Genomic DNA, 20514 nt, shown 5'->3' on the forward strand with positions numbered 1-20514 from the left:
CACTTGCCTGCAGCTTGTTCTCTAACCTTAGGAATCCCAGTCTCTGGACTGTATTTTGCAAGCATACCAAGGGTTAAGAACTTTATAAATGCTCACACCTGGACCCCTTCCAACCCAGAAATTCTGATATAATAATCCGGTGCCGCCCAAGCATCAGAAATTTTGAACTAATGAGAAATCTCGGCTCCATGAGTCCAGTCTCCACGATCCATTTTTGTTAATTATCATATTACTATTATACTGGGGGTGCTTTGTGACATTTACAAAAGTGCTTACAATATATCATAAATTCATCCCCTTCATCCACGCTGCAAGGTGCACACTCAACTAACTTTGCCTGCCTGGGAAAAGAAGAAAAGACCGCGGGCCCACGTGGCGCGCGTGGCCCCACCCCCCGCGCGGGCGCAACGGTCCCACCCTTGGACTTGGACTCTTGGCGGCGGCGAAATAAACACCTGAACCTCGCTGAGCTTCCAGCTGTGCAATCTGGTGCTTCTGACCGATTTCTCCGCACCAGGCAGAGAAGGCAGTGTGCGTCCAAGGTGAGTTGCGGAAGTCGTAGTTCCCTGGGGCTGGCTTCATGGAGAGGGTGTTAGCCAGCTCCGCGTCCCCGGCCCAGGTGATGCGGCTTCAACGCGGGCGCGCGCGCAGTGGGACGCGGGCTGGGGAGCCGCGGGCCAGTTCCCATAGCCCGCCGAGTCCCCGAGAGCCCCGCGCCTCCAGGGGAACGCACGGTGGCAGCATCCTCAAAACCCAGGCTCTGCGACTGCAATCCCCGACCCCTGCAGGGATGAGCTGCCAGCTGCTCTCCCCATCCAGAGCCGAGAGCTTGGAACCTCCCTGAGGTTTCGGCGTCCATTCTGCCCAAGCTCCCCCTGCTCTCTGCTGATCCGCGCCTGCTCTCCCGTTGCTCACCGCCTGGAATTGAGCAGAAACTGTGATTGTCCATCTGCCCCCCGCCCCCCACCATCTGCTCGCTTGGAGCTTGACCCGGGCAGAATTGCTGCTGCACGCCCTGCTTTCCCGGAGTTGAGTTAGCTCAGCTTTTGGATAAGAGAGCTGTGGGATGAAGATACCAAAGAAGTGCTCACCCTGATTAAATTCAACACGCTGTGTCTTCCTAAGAGTCTTTACAGTAAACTAGGAACATACTTTTTTTACTTTCACTTGTAAGTATACTTTCTACAACCATCTTTCAATGATAGAGCCAGGGATGGTTAATCCATATTCTAGCGCAACTACCCATCATATAGTTATAGTTAATTATTTTGCTGCCATTATGGGCCAGGCACTGTTCTAGCAAGGCATCGCATTTTAGTTGTGTCACCTTATGGGGCCTGGGGAGTAGAGGGGAGATGGTATGCAACCTAGGAAAGGCTGATATCCAGCCAACTCCTCCTCACCTCTCCCCAACCCCGTGCACCCTGCAGAGGGCTGTGTGCAGGGCTATGCCTACCTTTATTTTTTCCTGATTTGTTCCAACATTTTATATGGACTAGTAGGGACTATCAAATGCTCCTTAATCCTTTGCCTGCATGAATTCGTTTACTCCCTCCACTCCCTGTGTAGTGAGTGAGTAGTGGATGAGCTACTAGAATCCCCATTTTTCTTTAGAGGAAGAAGCTCAGATTCCAGAGATGAAATAATTTTTACCAAAGTTGCAGAAAAGAAAGTTGCATCTGAAAGGTGCAGAATTCCAACCCAGACATTAGTCACCAGCCAGCACTGCATACGTGGGTACACAGAGGCATGCTGATCCTGATGGAGACCATGTCATGCCGAGAGATAAACTATGGATTTGTTCCAGGTCAAGCATGGGGCTGATATTGAGACAGTAAAGTACTTAAGTTTGGAAAGCCCTAGCATTAAGAGTTTTCATGTCACCTAGGTCAATGATGAGACTCCTGGCCATCACCGTAGCGCTAGAGACCACTGGGTAGACCTCTGTCTTTCTGCCAGTGACTCATAGAATGATGTGAAAGGGGGCATGGAGACCTGGCCAGGTCTCCTGGTGTGGATTTTCTAATTGAACAAGTGTTTGGCAGTGTGCACCCTGGCACCCTGGCAGGTCTGCAGGTACACATACAGTTCTCCTTCGGGCCATCTTCTTCTCAGGTTGCCAGGAGGCACTCAATTGTCTGAAAGTTTCTCTGTGGAAATAAATCAGAGCAAAACTGGCAGAGTTTTAGACTGTAGCATCTAAAACATGATGAAGCCCAGTGTTCCACAGCTAAGAACACTCTTTGACCAGAATGCCCAGGCCACCCCAAACCAGCATTCTTATTTCCTACAGAGCCCTGGATGCACAGATCATCTGGCCTTGAGTCTAGAACTATCCTGTCCTCTGCCAGGCAAAACTACGGCCCAGTCTCTCTACTTCCTGCCATTCACCATTTGCATAGTCACCTAAAGATTGCTTCCCAGCAAGCCTTCCCCCATTGCTTCTTCCCAGGCCCCAGCATACATCAGCTCTCCCTTTACCACACTTTTCTTGATGCCACTACTGCTTGTGATGATGGAGTTGTCTGTTTTAAGTTCTTTCTCTTCAACTAGTCCAGTTAGATCACCAGGGCAGAGATTATGAGAGGCTGCTACCCCTCAGCCCCAGGGCCCAGACTACTCTGGGGTTGTTGCTCAATAAACATAATGAACCAATCTGGCCCTACATGAACTAGCACAGGGACCTTGGACAGGTCACATACATACTCTATCCAATTATTAGTGTCATCTGGAGAATAGTCCAAAACAAGTTTAGGTGACATTTGGCATTTCCAAAGGATCTGGTCATGTGCCAAGCACTCCTATAGATGAATTTGGCCACCCACAGTCATTAATAGCAGCTCATTGGTCCTTAGTCAATTCACAAAGTGAAGACTAACTGCTCTCTTGTCACCCTCCTTACATCTCCTGACACCTAGACCCTACCTGAGCCTCACAATTAAACACCCCATTTAGGAAGTCCCCCACCTACCTCCCCCAGCACAGTTTGCCCCCTGCTAAACATGTCTTCTTATCCTGTAGGAAATAAGATCTTCACTTCTTTCTCAGCCAGTTGTTAGTAAACTATTTTAGGAACTCATTTTCACTAAAGTGTGAGTAATTGACAGCAGGACTGTAAGTCTGGAGCCTTTTTTATTCACTAAGGAAGCTGTTGGGTGCCTTTATGGTAAGAATCACTATGAAGCTGAGAATCATGATAGCATCTCTAAAGCACTTCCTGTGAGCTAGGATTGTGGTCAGTCGTGGAACATTCCCACCTCCTCTGCAGAACCATCCCATGCCACAGGACTGGACAGATGAGGAAACTGAGGCCCAGAAAGGACGAGTAGCCTGCCAAGGCTTCACAGCTAGGCAGAGGTAGAGCAGGTCAGGAGATTGTCTCACCTGGTCCTGAAAGTGATGGGGAGCTGGTGGCCCGCAGTCCTGGGAAAGGGATTTGAGGTGCTGATGGGGAAAAGGTTTAATGCATCTGTTCACTTCTCTTTAAGCACTTTATACTAACAGGATTTTACATCTTCCTCTTTTATCTCACATTTTAAAAAGCAATGCAAACCTAATGAACCACAGTGCAATTGAGAGAGCACAAACCTAAAAGGAAACAAAAATAAAACCAGAAAGAAAACAGTGATGTCGCAAACATCGTGATGTGACCAATACTTGAACATCAGATCAGCCAACAAGACTCATGGTTATGTGAAAAAAGATTAGCTAGGAGGAGTTAATGAGTGTGCCCTTTGGGTTAAATCTGGACATGGTGGCTGTAGTTTCTGGTTAACAAACATTTCCGTCAGGTACAGCACATAGCAGGCATGCAGATATATATGCGGAGCTTGAGACTATGTGTGAAATCCGGACAAGATACCATCCCTGTGGTTCCTGCCCTTTTATGAGTTACCGGGAAAAATGTTTAGATCACGCCTCTCAATTGCTTTCTTTACTTCAGAAAGTAGAACTCCTTCTAGTAAGCAAACTCTCTCTTATTTTATAGGTGCCGGCTACAACATGTCTTCCTGTCTGAAATCAACAAAGGAATTGCTTGTTTTCTTAGGAAAATCACTGTTTAGTATTCTAGAGGCTCTGGTTTTTACTTTAATCCCAAAGCCACTGAAGAATGTTGCTGGTGAAATAGTCCTTATAACAGGTGCTGGAAGTGGACTCGGGAGGCTCTTAGCCTTGCAATTTGCCCACCTGGGATCTGTGCTTGTTCTCTGGGATATCAGTTCGGAGACGAATGAGAAGACAGGCCAGATGGCTCGGGAAGCTGGAGCCACAAGAGTGCATGTCTATACCTGTGACTGTAGCCAAAAGGAAGAAATATACAGAGTGGCTGACCAGGTAAGTCTTAGAGACTTACTGGGCTTGGTGGATGATGAAAACCTTATGCAAATACTTTGGCATACATCAGTTTTGTTGTTCATTTGCCTTTTTCAGCACCTATTTGATTGTCTCCAATGTCCCTGTACCTAAAAAATATTGTAGGGGAGCTGAGTATAGTGACTTATGTCTATAATCCTAGCTACTCAGGTGGCAGAGATCCGGAGGATCACAGTTTGATGCCAGCCTGGGAAAAAAGTTAGTGAGAACTCAAACTAATAAAAAGCACACATCTGTCATCCCAGCTACACAGGGAGCATTAACAGGAGGATGGTCCAGGTGAGACCCTATTTGAAAAGTAATTGAAGCAAAAAGGGCTGAGAGCATAGCTCAAGTGATAGAGTGCCTGCCTAGCAAGCATGAGGCCCTGAGTTCAACTCCCAGTACCACAAAAAAAGAATATATATGTATATGTATATGTTTATATATATATAGTCTTTAATATAATATATGTTAATATATAATGAGAATGAGAATTAGGATTTAGGATTTTTGAGTTTTTACTGTATGTATTATATTATGTCATAAACACTATGAAGTAAAATATCATTGTCCCTTTACACAAATAAGGACACTAAGGCTTGGGGCAGGCATGTAGCGTCTCTAATCAGTAGCAGAGCTACAGGCAGGACTTGAGCTACCACCACTGTGCTCACTGTACTGACTTATCGCAGTATAAGTAGAAGGAGAACATGTAACATCCCTCTTTGAGTATTAAGAAACAAACCTTGACTTCCCTGCCCAGGGTCACAGAACTAGTCATCACTGAGCCAGGGTTTGCACCCATATTTAGTCCAATTTTAAATCCAGGCTATGTTCACCACATGCCTCTCATTTGGGTGAGTTTTTCATAAGTAGTCATAAGAAAAACAGAATACTATTCCTAAAGACTCTTAAGTACATTTGCTTATTTGGTGATTATACAAATACACATATAAAGAAACTTTGAGGAAACCAGAGTTCTCGTATGCTGATGGCAAGGCAGTTCTTACCTCACAGGGGCACATCCCTTTCCCTCAATATTTCTGTGCCTCACATTGGCATACATATGCCAACACATCACTCTCTTGGGCCACTTTGTTTGTGGCCTCCAGAATTGCCTAGCTGAGTGAAAAGGGAGGAACCAGACAAGCTTGCTGAGCATTTTGCATAGTTCTACCCTAGTTTCTGGGCTGTGTCAGGATTCACTTGCTACTTCCTCACTTATTGGTGTAAAGGTTTGCAGGTCCCAGCCAGGAGAGTTTTCTTACCATCAGCTCCAATCACAAGCTGCCCACCCAGTACAGCCTGGAGATCCAAACCTGATCAGCTCACACAGGCTTATGCTGAAACCCCCCCACTTCCAAGTGCAGCCCACCTCCCAAATTCAGCAGGAAGCACCATCACCTAGCATGCAAGCCAGCACAGAGGCACACGTACAACACACAGCTGGAGGGGAGACATGGCACTGTTGTGAGCCTCTTCAGAGAGCACGGCAGCTGCAGGGGAGACAGTACCCCTCCTGTCACAAGTCCTAGAAAGACTCATGCCACTGCTCACAAAGGAGCCAAGATGGCACACTGAAAATTTGTTAGGAGGGAAGGACTCAATGTTACACCTAGAATTTTTACTTGCCACATAAAAGTGATTGAATACCTGTTAGGCTGGTATTACAGCAACAAATGTGACTCATATGTCTTAATGCCTAAAAGTTTGATGTGGAGAAAAAGAAAACCAGTTTGTTGAGAAAAACAGGACAGGCAGATGCCAGTCTGTGCTGTGTGTTTTAAATATATATTATCCTCTGTTCCCAACCCCACCCTGTCTCTGTATGTGCTAGCTCTTATCCTGTATGCTCTCTGGTTATAATAAAACTATTGTTATCTGCCACTCATTGATTAAGATTGTACATCACTCATGTAGAACCCAGAACAAAGGTACTAATCACAGAGTACAAGAACAGCTCTAAGGGTAGAAGGGAAGTACAATTTCAGCACTGGGACCCCCCTAGCAGAAAGTAAAGCATTGAATCAAATCTCTAGCATACTACAGACACTGCAAAGGAAATAAAATAGTAAGTTTTTTAAAGGCATAAATTCGGTCTGAGTTAAAGATTTTTAAAAAATGTAAGATTATGGGAAAATAAAACCTAGATCATATAAGGAATCACTCCTTTGGGGGTGTTGCTTCTGTTATTCAACTCAGGTTAAAAGAGAAGTTGGTGATGTTTCCATCCTGATCAACAATGCCGGAATTGTAACAGGCAAAAAGTTCCTGGACTGCCCAGATGAGCTTATGGAAAAGTCATTTGATGTGAATTTCAAAGCACATTTATGGGTAATCTTTTCATATTCTTATGATAAGTGTGAAATTACTGTGGCATGCTGAAGTACTCTCCTTTTTCTCTTTCACAGCATGTGAATAAAGCACAGACATTGTAAATTTGTGTGTGTATGTGTGGTACTGGGGATGGAATGGAATGCAGAACCTTATGCAAGCTAGGCAAGCACTCTACCATTGAGCTGTACCCCTGCCTAGCCATTTTAATTATGGACTTCCTCCCCTCTCTTCTCCCCTCCCTCCCCTCTCCTCTCCTCTCTTCTCCTTTCCCCTTCTCTCCTCTTTTCTTCTCTCTCTCTCTCTCCCCCCCACCCAGGGAGGCCTCCAACTTGAGATCCTTCTGCCTCCACCTCCTGAGTGCTAAGATAACAGGTGTGTGGCACCATGCCCACCCTCAGTTATCCTCTCTTGATCAACTTGATATACAGCTCCCAGAAGCTGTGCTGTCTCCTTCAGAGACAGAACTATCCTCATAGTGGTACTATCATTTGATTGCCGACAAATGTTAGGGACTATCCCAGGTGACTCACATATATATATGGTCAACCCTCTGTATTTCAAGATCCACATCAATGGATTCAGTCAACCACAGATGAAAAGAATTTTTTAAAAAACTGTGTCCATACTGAGCATGTACAGATTTTTCCCTTGTCATTATCCCTAAATAACATAGTATACCAACTATTCTAATCCCATTTACACTGTATCTGGCATTATAAATAACCTAGACGTGATTTTAAAGTACATGGGAGGATATGCATGGGTTATGTGCATTTTATATAAGAGATGAGCCTGTGTGGATTTTGGTATCTGTGGGGTGTTCCTGGAGCCAGTCCTCCTCCCCAAATACTGAGGGATGACTCCATTCCTTAAAACAGTTCAGTGAGATCATAGAACTGAAAAGATTTGGTCAAGCATACATACAAGTGGATGTACTTAGACATGGCCAGGGTAACTCCATTATTTGCCTAAAAAGAGATACTTTTGAAAATGAAAGGGGACATTACTAATAAGCAAGCACTAACCAGGTCTGTTGTGGGCAAAGCAAGTCCTTACTCAGTGTATTTAGTATATAATAGAAGAAGGAAGAGGTTCTCCAGTAGGTCCACAAACCACCAGCTCTAAGGGGTGGGACACAGCATTACTTACTCCCAGAAGTTGGAAGTCTATTTTCCTGGCCTTTGCTGTGGACTCTGCACACCAAGCAAGTGACCTCTTGCTGTAGCTCCCAGTTTTTGATCCATTTGGTTCTAGCCCTGCTCATATCTCATTATTCCCTTGGCAAGACTCTCTCCTTGTGGGAGTATTTGCTGAAGATCTCTGAGCTCCTTTCATTCTCCTTGCACCTTTCCTAACTCTCCTTCAGCAGCCTTCAAATGTTATTTGGAGTTTATATGTTTTCTGCCTTCTGATCTCATCAAAAATGTAGTGGTGCTGCTGGATTTGTAGTGTCCTGTATGGTTTGGGGGAGAAAAATCAAAGATCCAGAACTCAGTGACCACAGTGTTCCTATAGGAACCACTGCAAATGATTTGGCCCGTGCCAAATTGCCTCTTCTTTGTAGTATGTGTGTGCACACTTACATACATAAAGGGAGTGGCCTTGAGTCTAACTGTGGTTCTATATAGGTTAATCCCCTTTGAATTTTCTGCTCTTGAGGCTTTCATGTCCTTTCCCTCCCTTTGTTTTTCCTCAGTCTCATTTTTCTCTTCTCTTTCTCTTCTAATTCCTTAAATGTTGATGTTTCCTGGCTCCTGCCATTCCCATATACACACTTGTTCATTCTTTCTGGGCAAGTTCACTTGTTTTAACTCTTGCATGTGACCAAGCATAGAGTTTGTGACTTAATTGCTGGAGGGTCAGAGAACTGTGGGATGGCAGCCAGTGTCCCAACTAAGAAGCAGGAGGAGTCTCCTCCCAGATCCCCAGTGCTCTGCATTGGGCTGTGCTGACTCCTTTTCCTTCCTTTTGATCTTCCACCTCTCTGAAACAGTGCAAGCAAGCAAATGAAGGAGGTTGGCCTTTGCAAAGGATCCCTTTTCTACACTTCTATGTCCACATGTGTGGTCAGTTAACTTCTTTGTTGCCTGAGATATCTTCCTCAAAAATCATTGCTCACTCTTGCACCTCGTTTCTCCAGGTCCCCAGTCAAAAGTAAAGGTGTTCTACTGAACCAAGACACAGCTTAAGCCTCCTCTTTCTAAAAAATGCTCGATTTTATGAATTAGAATTAAAATAAATTATTATTCAAAGAAATGGAGATACATTTAAAACAAAGTGATCTTTTTTTCATGGAAACCAACATCAGAAAGTTTTGTGAACAGTGTTGAGGAAAAGTTTCAAATTCAAAATTAAACTAAAAGTAGGCAATAATTTAGCTAAACAATCAGATCTCTAAGTACTCTTATTGGTGTTTGGATTATGACTGCCACACTAAGATTTCCTACACTATTTTAATTACTGTCTTAATGTTGTGTTGCTAAAAGACACAAAGGAGCAAAAACATAAATCTGAATAAGTAATTTTTAATTATATTTAAATTGCCATAGGAAGATATTAACAAGTTAAAATGGTTGCTTTCCACGTGCTTTTAAGTTTTCATGCCCCTATTCCTTTAGGCATTTTTATGAACTAAAAAATCTTTTTAGTCACAGTAATCACTGAGAAAAGCATACAACGTGCCATAAATGTTAAAAGTTTTTCTTTGCTCTTTTTAGACTTACAAAGCCTTTCTTCCTGCCATGGTTGCTAACAACCATGGTCATTTGGTTTGCATTTCAAGTTCAGCTGGATTAGTTGGAATAAATGGACTGGCAGGTAAGAGAAATTCCTATACCCTTAACTTACCTGATAACTTAGAGTAATGAGCATTGACTTAATACCCTAATAAAACGGGTTAATAAAGTAAGAGATCTTGTCAGTAAGGTAAGTGGTGAAGAACATCCTTGTGCAACCACACTGCCCTTCCGATAGATTTACATGTAGCTGAACAGTGCCCTTTGGAATCATTAGATCTTATGCAGTTCTCTGGGTTTAAAAGAGAGAAAGACAGAGACCTCACTGATACATATTTTTTGCTCAAGGGATCAAATTCACCTGGCACTGGCACCAGATGATAAGGAGCACTCTGCCTTCTGAAGTTTCCATTAAATGGTTTCCCCTGCTGGGAATTTGGAGAGTGTTTCTTCAACCCAAGAAAATTAAAATTAATTTTTGCTTTTCTACTGGTTGAAGATGAGCAGGAAGTGACGGTTATTTTCATCTCCCTTGCAACACCCAACTGACTTGACGATAGCAGTGGGCAAGTAGGGAAGAGATAACACTAAGATCTTTGGCCAAGTAGGCCTGACTCAGGAGCTGACTCTAGGAGGAGCAGAAACCTTGACCAGGGTTCCCATAGAGCAAATGCCCCAGGTCCTGGCTTCTGCAGATAGTTGCAACTCATCCAACAGAACGGTAGCAGCAACACATGAATAATGTATGGGACAGTTTACAGATCAGCCACTTCTGGATCAAGATTCATAAAACTAGTCTTAGCTCAGTACATCTCAGTTACATGACTAAAGTTCTCAGAACCACCAGTCACCCACATTATCACTATTCCATACTCTTTTGACTTTCCTCCCTCCATCGTTCTTAGAATTCATCAGAGAATATTACTATGTGTGTGATAAGTCCCAGGTTTTTGATTCATACAGGCTTTTTATAGTTGTATCCTTTTATAGCTAATCCTCTTTCTGACACATTATCATTATATTCAGATATGAAACTCTCCCACCCCCAGCTCACCTAAGAAACAAGTGAAAGCCTTTTGTATTTCCTGCCACATGGGTCTTGGCTTCTCAACATCACAGCTACCCTGTGGGAGTGGAAGTTGAAAATGCAGATTCTCTGGCTTCTGGGCCTTATTCGTTTATCAGGATCTTGTCTTGGGGGGGGTCAAGTGTTGAGTGAGCTACATTTGTACCAGATGACTTTAGTGATCCTAGAAGTTTCTCTGGATCCTCTTCTTCCCTCTCTCCCTCTTACACAGGGTGGCATCCCTGAGGCCTGTCAGCCCTATACGTGGCACTTGTAACCTGGGTCTTGCCAGTCATAGTATCACAACATAGAGAGTAAGTACACCTCTTCTGACTGGGAGGCGGTGGAGAGAATTAAGCCATATAAATGTCATTTTTTTCTCCAAATCTTTTCCATTCAGCAAATTGAATATTCAGGTATTTTTCTGAAGCAAGTGTGGTAAAGACAAAATGGTCAAAATTGGCCATAAATGCCACTTTCGACTTCCTCCTGCATTTTCAAGGCATTTAAGAGATGGAGGTTGATGGAAGTGGAAGAGTTACAGTTGAGTTATAGTTGGAAGTTATATTCTGCATCTCAAGGAGACAGCAGGCAGTTCACTTTCAAAACTTTCTTTACAACATTTACGACTTTTGGAGAATGTGGTTGTATTATTCATAACCTGTTGCTGTGACAGAAAAATTATAGACTTATTTTGAATCCCAGTTTTAGAGGTTTTAGTTCAAGATTCCTTGACCCTCTTGCTTTTGGGCCTGTAGGAAGGCAGTGTATCATAGAAGGAGCACATGACAAAGGAGACCCATTTACTTCATTATGGCCAAGAAGCAAAAAGAGAGACAGGAAGTGGACAAGGTCCTAATATCCCCTTCAAGGACATGTCACCCAAATGACCTAGCTTCCTTCTAGTAGGCTCCGTCTCTTAAAGGGTCTACCACTTCCAAATAACTCCACAGGCTAGCAACCAAGCCTTTAGCATTTAGACCTTTGGGGGACATTTAAAATCCAAACCATAACCTTCTGTCCCTGACCCCCAAAGACTTTATGTTTATTTCACAATACAAAATTTCTTTATTCTATCTCCAAGAGTCCCCAAAGCCTCAACAGTTCCAGCATTGCTTTAAAGTCCAAGTTCAAAGTTTCCTCTGAGACTCAAGGCAGACTCTAAGCTGTGAGCCTCTGGAAAAATAAAAATAAAAAATATAAGACTAGAGGCATGCCTGTAGCAGTAGATTGCCTGCGTTGCAAGCAGAAAGCACTGAATTAAAACCCCAATACTGCCCAAAAAAAGTAAAAAATAAAGATAAAAACAGGCTACATACATGCAAGATACAATTGCATAGGGTAAACATTCTCATTCTGAACAAGAGAAATAGGAAACTAGCAAAGAGGAATCGGACCAAAGAAAGACTGAAACCCAGCAGGACAAGTATTAAATCCTGTAGCTCCATGTCTGGCATTTGGAGCACATGGTGGCAGGATGTGGGCCCCTGATAGTTCAGGGCCTTGCTGTCTGCAGCCCACACGGCCTCTCTCCTGGGCTGGCTCTGTGCTGGGTCTGTAGCTTCCCTCCGCAAAGTGTTCCACCTTCCACTCATGTCTGCCTCCATGAGGTCACGATTTCAACTTCAGCTTCACTCTTACAGCTTTATACATCACCTTGTCAGGGTCTGCCTACAGGAACTCCAATCTACCAAGCACTGCCTGGCCTGCCAGGGGTTCCTTGGAAATCTTGGTGGAAGACACCACCATGACCCTGTAATTGTTGGATTCTGTATGCCTGAAAAGTCAGCAACACGTGAACATTGCCAAATCTGCCACTGACCCAAGCTGTTCCTTGGCTGCAGTGATCTCTGAGTGGTTGGACAGCTGAACCTGTGTTCAGAAATAAGTCTTGAGAAAATAATTCCTGCATCTACATGGTGCCCAGGGGCTATCTTCTCAAAAAAAAGTATTTGAGGGTGGGTACAGCCTTGCTGATTCCTGAGATCTTTCCTGTTATTCTGGTGCAATGTACATGGCTTCTTCTTGATGGTGCTAATCTGTTTAGCAACTTAACCCTCTTCTGTGGTAACCCTCTTCTGTGCTCCTTTTCTGGACAAACTGCAAGTTTTTCAGATCTTTCTGCTCTGTTTTTGCTCTCTATTTTCACTATAGGTCTACAGTGGGATCAGGCATGGTGGCACACATTTGTAATCCCACCTGCTCAGGCAGTAGAGGTAGGAAGATCAAAGTGCCAGTCTGGCTAAACAAAATGCTAACAATCACCTGAGCTTTTATTTAAAAAAAAAAGACTCAATATCTTCAAAATATAATAAAATAAGACATACCTGAATACATTAGCATTGTTTGTCTCTTTCAGATTACTGTGCAAGTAAATTTGCAGCCGTGGGTTTTGCCGAATCTATGTTTCTAGAAACATTTGCAGAAAAACAAACAGGGATCAAAACTACAATTGTGTGTCCATTTTTTATAAAAACTGGAATGTTTGAAGGTTGTACTACGAGGTGAGTATCCTTTTAAAAAGAATTGGCTATCTATTTAGTTTTGTTCTGTTTTTTAATGTTATTTCACAGATATTTTTATAGGATGCAGCCTGGTTTATAAAGGGTTTCAGAACTCTTTCTGCATGTGTGTTTGTGTTTAAGACACTGAGTTGAGTGCTAATGATTTGTCAAGACAGTGTCCAACTAGTAACCACCCTAGCCCTGGATCTACTTATCTGTGCCCCAAGCTGTCCTGGCCACAGCCCAACCCTCTCTGCCACCCAGTACCACTCAACCCTCTTCCCTGGTTCCAGGAACACTAGAAATTATTAAAGAAAAACCTAGTCAGTTCTAGTTCCTATAACAGAATGCCATCCACTGTGTGGCTTAAACAGTAGAAATGTCTTTCTCACCATTATAGAGACTAAAAGTCCAAGATCTAGTGACTGATAACAGCACTTCTCTTGGTTTGCATATGGCCACCTTCTTATGATAGTCTCCTCATTTGGCAGGGAGAGGAAGTGCCTGAAGAGAAAAAGAGAGATTGAGAGAGACCATTTTATGGCCCTTCTCTTAAGGGCACTAATCCCATTCATTAGCACTCCACCCCCATGACCCAGTTACCTTCCAAAGACTCCACCTCCTCATACCATCACACTGGGGACAAGGAGACAACTTCAGTCTCTAGCAGTCACAAATGCCCAGATCTGCACCTCATGGAGACAGCACAGGCAGTTTGTTTTCAGTGCCTTGCTTTACAACATTTAGAAAAAATTTTAGTACAGTTTTGCACAGATGTTTATTTGTAACATCAGTGCATTAATTAGAATCATCATTTTCATTTCAAATTCTAGTTGTGTTATTACTCACCACATTAATAATAAGAAGTAAGCAAAGGAACAAATGAAATCTGAAAGGAAAAGAAATATGATTATTTCATAACCTTTTATCACTAATTTGAAGGGATTCTTTTTATTAATGTGAGGGGTTTTTTTTTTTTAATATCTTAGGTTTCCTACTCTGTTACCAATTCTGGAACCAGAATATGCAGCCAGAACAATAGTAGATGGTATTCTGAAGGAAAAGGTGTATTTGTATATGCCAAAGTTCTTATACATCTTGTTGTTTTTAAAAAGGTAACGTATCAGCTTTTCTTACTTCCCCAATGTGCCAATCAACAGTTTACTGCAGTTTACTGCAGAGCCCACCAGAAGGAGGCATAAAAGATATTTATGTCTTTTAAAGTAATGAATTTTAGAGAGGAAAATCTTCACATCCTGTTGATCCCATCTTTGGAAATGTTTGGGCATAACCCCAAATTTTCACAGTAGCAGTGCCCCCCACCAAGTTCAGGAGAAAGTATTGGCCACTCACCTTCCATCTTAGGTGTTACATTTTTGTTAACAAGAAGTGAATTTATGGAATTATCTGTGGACTTTTTTTTTTAGAAGAGATGCTTTTTCTTGTAGATATCATAAAATGATCATGTTGGAATAGCTATTGTGTCCATGCTCCCAACTACAGGGTCCCAAAGTCAAGGCCAGCCAGTCAGCCAAAAAAGACCTCAGAAAATTGTGTATGAGTAAAATTGACAATAGATAATAAATTTGGTCAATAAGATGGTTAAAGAACTTGAGGGGAAAAAGTTCGAAGAAAACTAGCTCTTAAAAGAAAGACGACTAGGGGTGTAGCTCAATGGTCAAACACTTGCCTCCCATGCCTGAGGGCCTGGGTTTGATACCAGCAACAAAAATAAAAAGCATCCTCACCCATCCTCTGTGCTCTGCCTTGGGTTTCATCAGCTTATGAACATTTGACTCAGTTACAGGGTTAGCCATGCTGAACTGCTGAGCCAGCTGCTGGTTCCCCCTCTCAGTTTTCTTTCTAGATTGTGAAGGGTCATCTGTTTGTACTGCCACAATAGGGGCTTCTCCTTTGCAAAGAAGCACATCCCACTGTGACCCCATGGCCCTGTGTTGAATTGAAGTTGCTCTCTTATGTGTCTCACATTGGTTCTTTCTTTGCCTCCCAGCTCCATTCTACTCTTGACAACAGCAATTCCTCACTTATTTGAACATAGGTATTGTATTACATGTATACTTCATGTAGCATGCCTATCAACCACTGCCCTTCCTATATAAATTTCTTTTCTCATTAGCTAATTATATCTACTTTGTGCAGTGAACCAAAAGTCATTCTTATGTCCTCTCCCTTTTCCAGGCTTCATCTAGTACTATGATTATGTGGTCAATTGAGGCCATATGAGGCAGGGTAATGGGCCTTAGACAAGCAATTGGAAATCCAAAGTTATGATCCTGTTATTTACCAAGACTGTGATTCAGCCTGTGTTCTCCAAACCTCAGTTTCCTCATTTACAATGGGGAGACAGTGTTTGCCAGAGCTTAGTGTATGCACTGTTTATTGAGCAGTGTGTATATTCACAGCAGATATTTCTTGTCAGGTAGCAAATTGTAGTTTTGTAAAGACACCGCTAAGAATATGAGGCTTAATTTTTTATTCTGAATAACTAGAGGTTATATTTGCTTTCATGGCCTATCAGTTCTAGGCCATGTTTTGAGAAAAGTTCCTGAGAAGACTAGAGGAAACAAGAAGGGGCTTAGTGAAAGAGATCACATCAAACACTCCTTCCAATATTGATTCAATAAGCATTTGAGAGTGCTGTATGCCGTGCACCACTCTCCTTCTTAGGATCTGGTATTACAGCAAAGAAAAAGACAACAGCAGTTTCTGTTATCATGGAAATTGTCTTCTGGGGCCGGGGGTTATCAGAGAAGAAACATGGAAAAGAAAAGGCACACTAGGGGCAGTCATAAGTACTGTGAAGAGGTATAAAGCAAGAAAAGGGAATCTCAGAGTGATGGAGATGGGCAAATGGAAGCAAGTTAAGGCAAGTGTGATGCTGGGGGAGAGGCTCCCCAAGAAGTTAATGCTTGACCAAACTCCTGAAGATGGGGAGAGCTAGACCCACCTGGAGATCTTGTTGCACCTATACAAAGAGACACCTATACAAAGAGGACACATGCAAAGCGTCCTCTTCTTTACCCCACTCTCCACTCTTAGGACAACTCTCAGGTCTACTACACCTGCTTTGTCCTTTTCCGTACCTGCAGTGTTGGGTGTCAAGATCAGCAGGGTGTGAGTGCTCGGTCTGAATTATGGTCATAGGTGTTGGTAGACTTGCAGAGGAGCAAGGAGACGAACTGTCTTAGTTCAGCCTTGCCAAAATCATGAGGAACTGTTGCATCTCATCCTTACAGTAGTCCCAGAAGAAAAGATGGATGCTCCCATTTTTATATGTGAGGAAACTGAGGTTGGCAAGCCAAGTCAGTTGCCTGAGCTGGGACTTCAGCCAGATGCATCTACCTCCAAATCTGTGCTAGGCACAAGACTCCCATTTTCTTCCCATTTACCATGCAGTTATGGTAGTGATGCTTTGGAAACTGAAATGTGAAGTAAATTGAATAATTTAAGTAGATCTAGGAGAGCTGAAGAGCCCTGACTGAGTGGCTCCCATATACATCCCCCATAGATGAGACCTAGTGACCCTGAGAGGGTTAGCACTGAGGCTGCTTGATGTGTGCATGAGTGGGTGACTTCATCTGTGACAGTAAGTGACAGTTTTTAGTTGAGCTAATAAAGATGCTCTCACAAATCATAACCAAAAAATTTTTCTTGTGTTCTCCAGTTTCCTGCCTATCAAGACAGGACTGCTTTTAGGTGACTATATGGGCATCTTTCATTCAATGGATGGCTTCACTGGGCAAAAGAAGAAAGCCTAAAGACCAACTCTGTGTCTGACATCATCTGATACCCAATGCTACATCATGCTTATTTCAAAGAATAAGTCTTTTTGTCCAACAGTAGAATGTATCCGGAGACAAATACAATTCATATTATGCTATCTGGACTAGAATTTTCAGTCAATGGCTTTGAAAATAATGTTGCTATCTACTTTTTTTGTTGAGTTTTGGTCTTGTTTGTTGTTTATTTGTTTGAAAAATGGCCCATTTTTGTCATTTCTATTTGCAACAGATGCGAGAGAGAAATAACTTCTTGCCTAAGCTGCTATAGACTTTGGTGGTTGGGGAGGCGGCTCCCATACAGGTGGTGGCTGTGGCTGATAGGGATACAGTGAGCAACTGGCAGAATGCTCTCTGTCCAGAGCATACAGAGGTCTGGATTTCCATTGCCTTGCTCTCAGCTTTGGCCACTTTGAATGGGGACCACCATTGAAGAAAAGGCCAATCTCTTGTGCCTTTCTTTCCAAAGGAGCTTCACAAAGGTTTACTGCTAAAACCAAGTGCCACCTTGTCAACTGAAGGTCTATCAGGTGCCATTGTACTAGGGAACTTTACCAGGCTCTTCCTGACAGTGATCCTAAATGAAATTCTCAGATGGGATCACATTTTTTTCTAAGAAGAGATCAAAGAATGGTTGCTGCTTCTTCTGAAAATGAAGTTTTATTGAGTCAGATTTACTGCTACCAATTGTTTAAAAAATTCATGTGATTAATTTTCAGTGTTTAACTTAGTAGTTCAAGTTGGTATTTTTCCACAGAATGAGCAATTTCGCACATCAGTATTCATCAAGGCTGCCCTCACCTCCAAGCTATTGTGTTCCTGCAGTTTAATCAACTGGCAAACTGCTTTCATGCCTTGGAGATTTACTATAAAAGCAAGATTAAGAAAAATATGTTAATTATCCTATCCTTGGAACTCCTCCCCAGTGGTGGGGGCATCTGCTTAGTGAGAGAAACAATAGCCTTTTTGTCTTCTGCTTTCTTAGAGGGAGCAGATTGGGATGAGGTGCTTTGGAAGAACTTGTAAGATCCAAAAGAATCAAGTGTTTGATTCTTGAGTGTAAGATGCTCTAAGGGGCAATGGTCTCCAAGTATTGTGGGCTCTGGAATTCACTGTGGATGGGTCGACCTTAAGTGAGACGCATGATCCTGACAACTCAGTTCCTGTTCCTTTCCACTCAGCCTTAAATTTTGTTTTATGACTACAGTAATGATAGCTAGTATTTACTCTACCAAGCCTCAAAATAGCACTTCACAAACAAGTAAACAAGAATATCAGTATTCAGTAAACAAGAATATCACATCATAACTCAAAGAATGAAGAAGGTATTTGGTATATGCCAAAGGACACAAGGCACTTTATTTCACAGAAGCATCCTGCTCAGCTGTAGATGTGTACCAAGAGGATCAAAGGCCCTCTCAGTCTAACCAACTGAAGTTCCAAATCCTCAATTAACAAGGTTAATTAAGAGAGAGGCACAGTATTGCTTCTATATTACAATTCTAAGAGAGTATATTCTGGGGCCTTTCTATTTATTAGAAGAATAAAGAAGAGACTCTCAGGAGATTTAGCAGAACAAAAGTCTGGGGGAGGCAAGTGGGCATCCACCACATCATAACAGCATTAACAGCAATTATTTCTAATTGGAGTGCATCTTGGCTGGGCTGCTACAAAGGCCTGAAATACAGTTGTGGTTTTATAAAACCCATAAAATTGTCTAAACAAATTCAGATTTACTTGAGGCACTCTTATGAGAAGAGACCACGTGTAAATTAGTGGATTCTAGAGAGTAATAAATAACAAGGTGATTTAATGGCCCTGGAGAGCAAGTGCTCTCTGTTTCATACCCACGTTCTGCTGAAATTTAGTCATGAATGACCCATGATCAAGGCCTAACATCTAAGAAAGTCTGAAGGAATCAAGGGCTGCAGGGCCAGGGCTAAGCCCCAGGACTGGGCACTGTGTCCTCCAGGACATATTCTCCAGCATCCTGGCCATTATGCTGCTCAAAAACCAATAAGAATTCTTGCTATTAGGAATTTGGAAAAAAATATGTGACCTTTTTTGTTATTCTTTATTTGTTTTTGTTTTTAGTGTGGTTTTACATTGTGTTTCTATCTTAGTCATACAAGCTGCCATAACAAAATATCACAGACTGGGTGGCTTATACAACAGAAATTCATTTCTCATACTTCTGGAAGCCTAAGATCAAGGTTCCAGATGATTTATTTTCTTGTGATTGTTCTTTTCCTGCCTTGAAAACAGCCGGTTACTTGCTGTATCTTCATATGACCTTTGTTCAGGGTGCATGGAAAGACAAAGACCTTCATCTTCCTATAAGGACAATAATTCCATCATGAGGGTCCCACCCTCATGCTGTCATTTAATCCTAATCACCATCCAAAGCACCCACCTCCTAATACCATCATATTGGAGGTTAGGGCTTTAACTTATGGATTTGGGAGTATGAGGAACACAGACATCTAGACCATAGGCAGATGCCAAAATAGAAAAGGGAAAGATCATGTCTGGCCCTTATACTCCTTAGTGGCCTGACACTGAGATAGTCCCAGTCCATTCAGTGAAATTATTTACATAGAATCTTGAAGGCAGAGTGAATTGGGGATTCTTAGAGAACTTAATTCCAACTCTGAAGGTCAGCACTTGAGAAAAACTTGCATGCTTAAAAATGTAGGTCACTAAGCAAAACTGATATGAGGCAGGACATTGTAAGCAGAGCCACTCTCTGAAGAGAATAAATGGTTGTCTATGTGCCCTCAACATTTCCAGACTAGAGACTTGTCTTGGGTTTCTCCCAGTATCTCCAATTCACTTCCAAGCTGCTGAATGACTTCCCTTTGCTGTCAGTGAACAAACCACAACTGGGCCATGGTTAAGAGGCTTTGGTCTGGATTTTTTTCTTTTTCCCTCCCCTCTCATAATATGTTATATCAGAAACCAAACCAATAACAAGTGCAGCAGCCATTAATGCTCCTCCCTTGGAGTGGCTGCTTATGAGGGTGGACATGGAGCTGGTGCTGTCATTGTTCCCACACTGTACATGCACAAGGACATCCATGCTGTGTATCAGCATGGACTGAAGCAATTGCCAACAGAGGTGGAATTAGTTTATCTCAGTGTCATTAGTTACTGCATCAACACCTACGACTATGTTGGTTGCTTTGTTCTTTTACTTACCATTAGATTTCACAAAGGCTAATATTAAAATCACATTGGCCTTCCCTACAAAGCCAGGCAGGCCTGTCACCCCCTTTCATGGGTCTCTGCTTGGCTCCTTCTCCCCATTCTATAAAGGTGTTTCTGACCTTCATTCTTGTCAAGCCACCACAGTCCCTCACGGGCATCATTCTCTATTTCACCAGGAAAAGTGAAGCTGGAAGTATAAACTCCCTCAGCTCCTCAGTCCAACACTTTTAAAGGCATTGATTTCCACCACTACCCCACTGTTTTTTCAGCCTCAGAGGATGCAATACACCTGCTCAAGGCTAATGCTGTATCCAGTGGTCCCACCTGGTTCTCCAGTGTTTCATCAGAGGTTTTTATCTCTTATATCTCAACCTTCCCACAAAAAGCTCTTCACCTGCATCCTACAAACACACTAAGGATGACATGAATCTTAAAAATGAATAGACTTCACAAAAACTTCTCTCCCTAAACAAGATTGACAGACCTCTGGCAAACCTTACTAAAATGAG

General features: G+C 42.6%; 1 protein-coding gene across 2 annotated transcripts; it reads left to right on the plus strand.

The window, feature by feature from the left end:
* The first annotated feature begins 383 nt into the window (after positions 1-383).
* Positions 384-16954, plus strand: Sdr16c5 (short chain dehydrogenase/reductase family 16C member 5). 2 transcript variants are annotated; one of them, XM_074068655.1, is made up of 7 exons: positions 384-542; positions 3989-4335; positions 6559-6690; positions 9411-9510; positions 12854-12998; positions 13988-14113; positions 16684-16954. In XM_074068655.1, the coding sequence occupies exons 2-7, from the start codon at positions 4003-4005 to the stop codon at positions 16775-16777; spliced, it is 930 nt and encodes a 309-aa protein (XP_073924756.1). In that variant the 5' UTR covers positions 384-542; positions 3989-4002; the 3' UTR covers positions 16778-16954. The 2 variants fall into 2 exon arrangements, with proteins under 2 accessions (XP_073924756.1, XP_073924757.1); XM_074068656.1 differs by lacking the exon at positions 6559-6690.
* The last annotated feature ends 3560 nt before the right edge of the window (positions 16955-20514 follow it).

The sequence above is a fragment of the Castor canadensis genome, chromosome 3, assembly GCF_047511655.1.
Source record: "Castor canadensis chromosome 3, mCasCan1.hap1v2, whole genome shotgun sequence".
Classification (NCBI taxonomy): domain Eukaryota; kingdom Metazoa; phylum Chordata; class Mammalia; order Rodentia; family Castoridae; genus Castor; species Castor canadensis.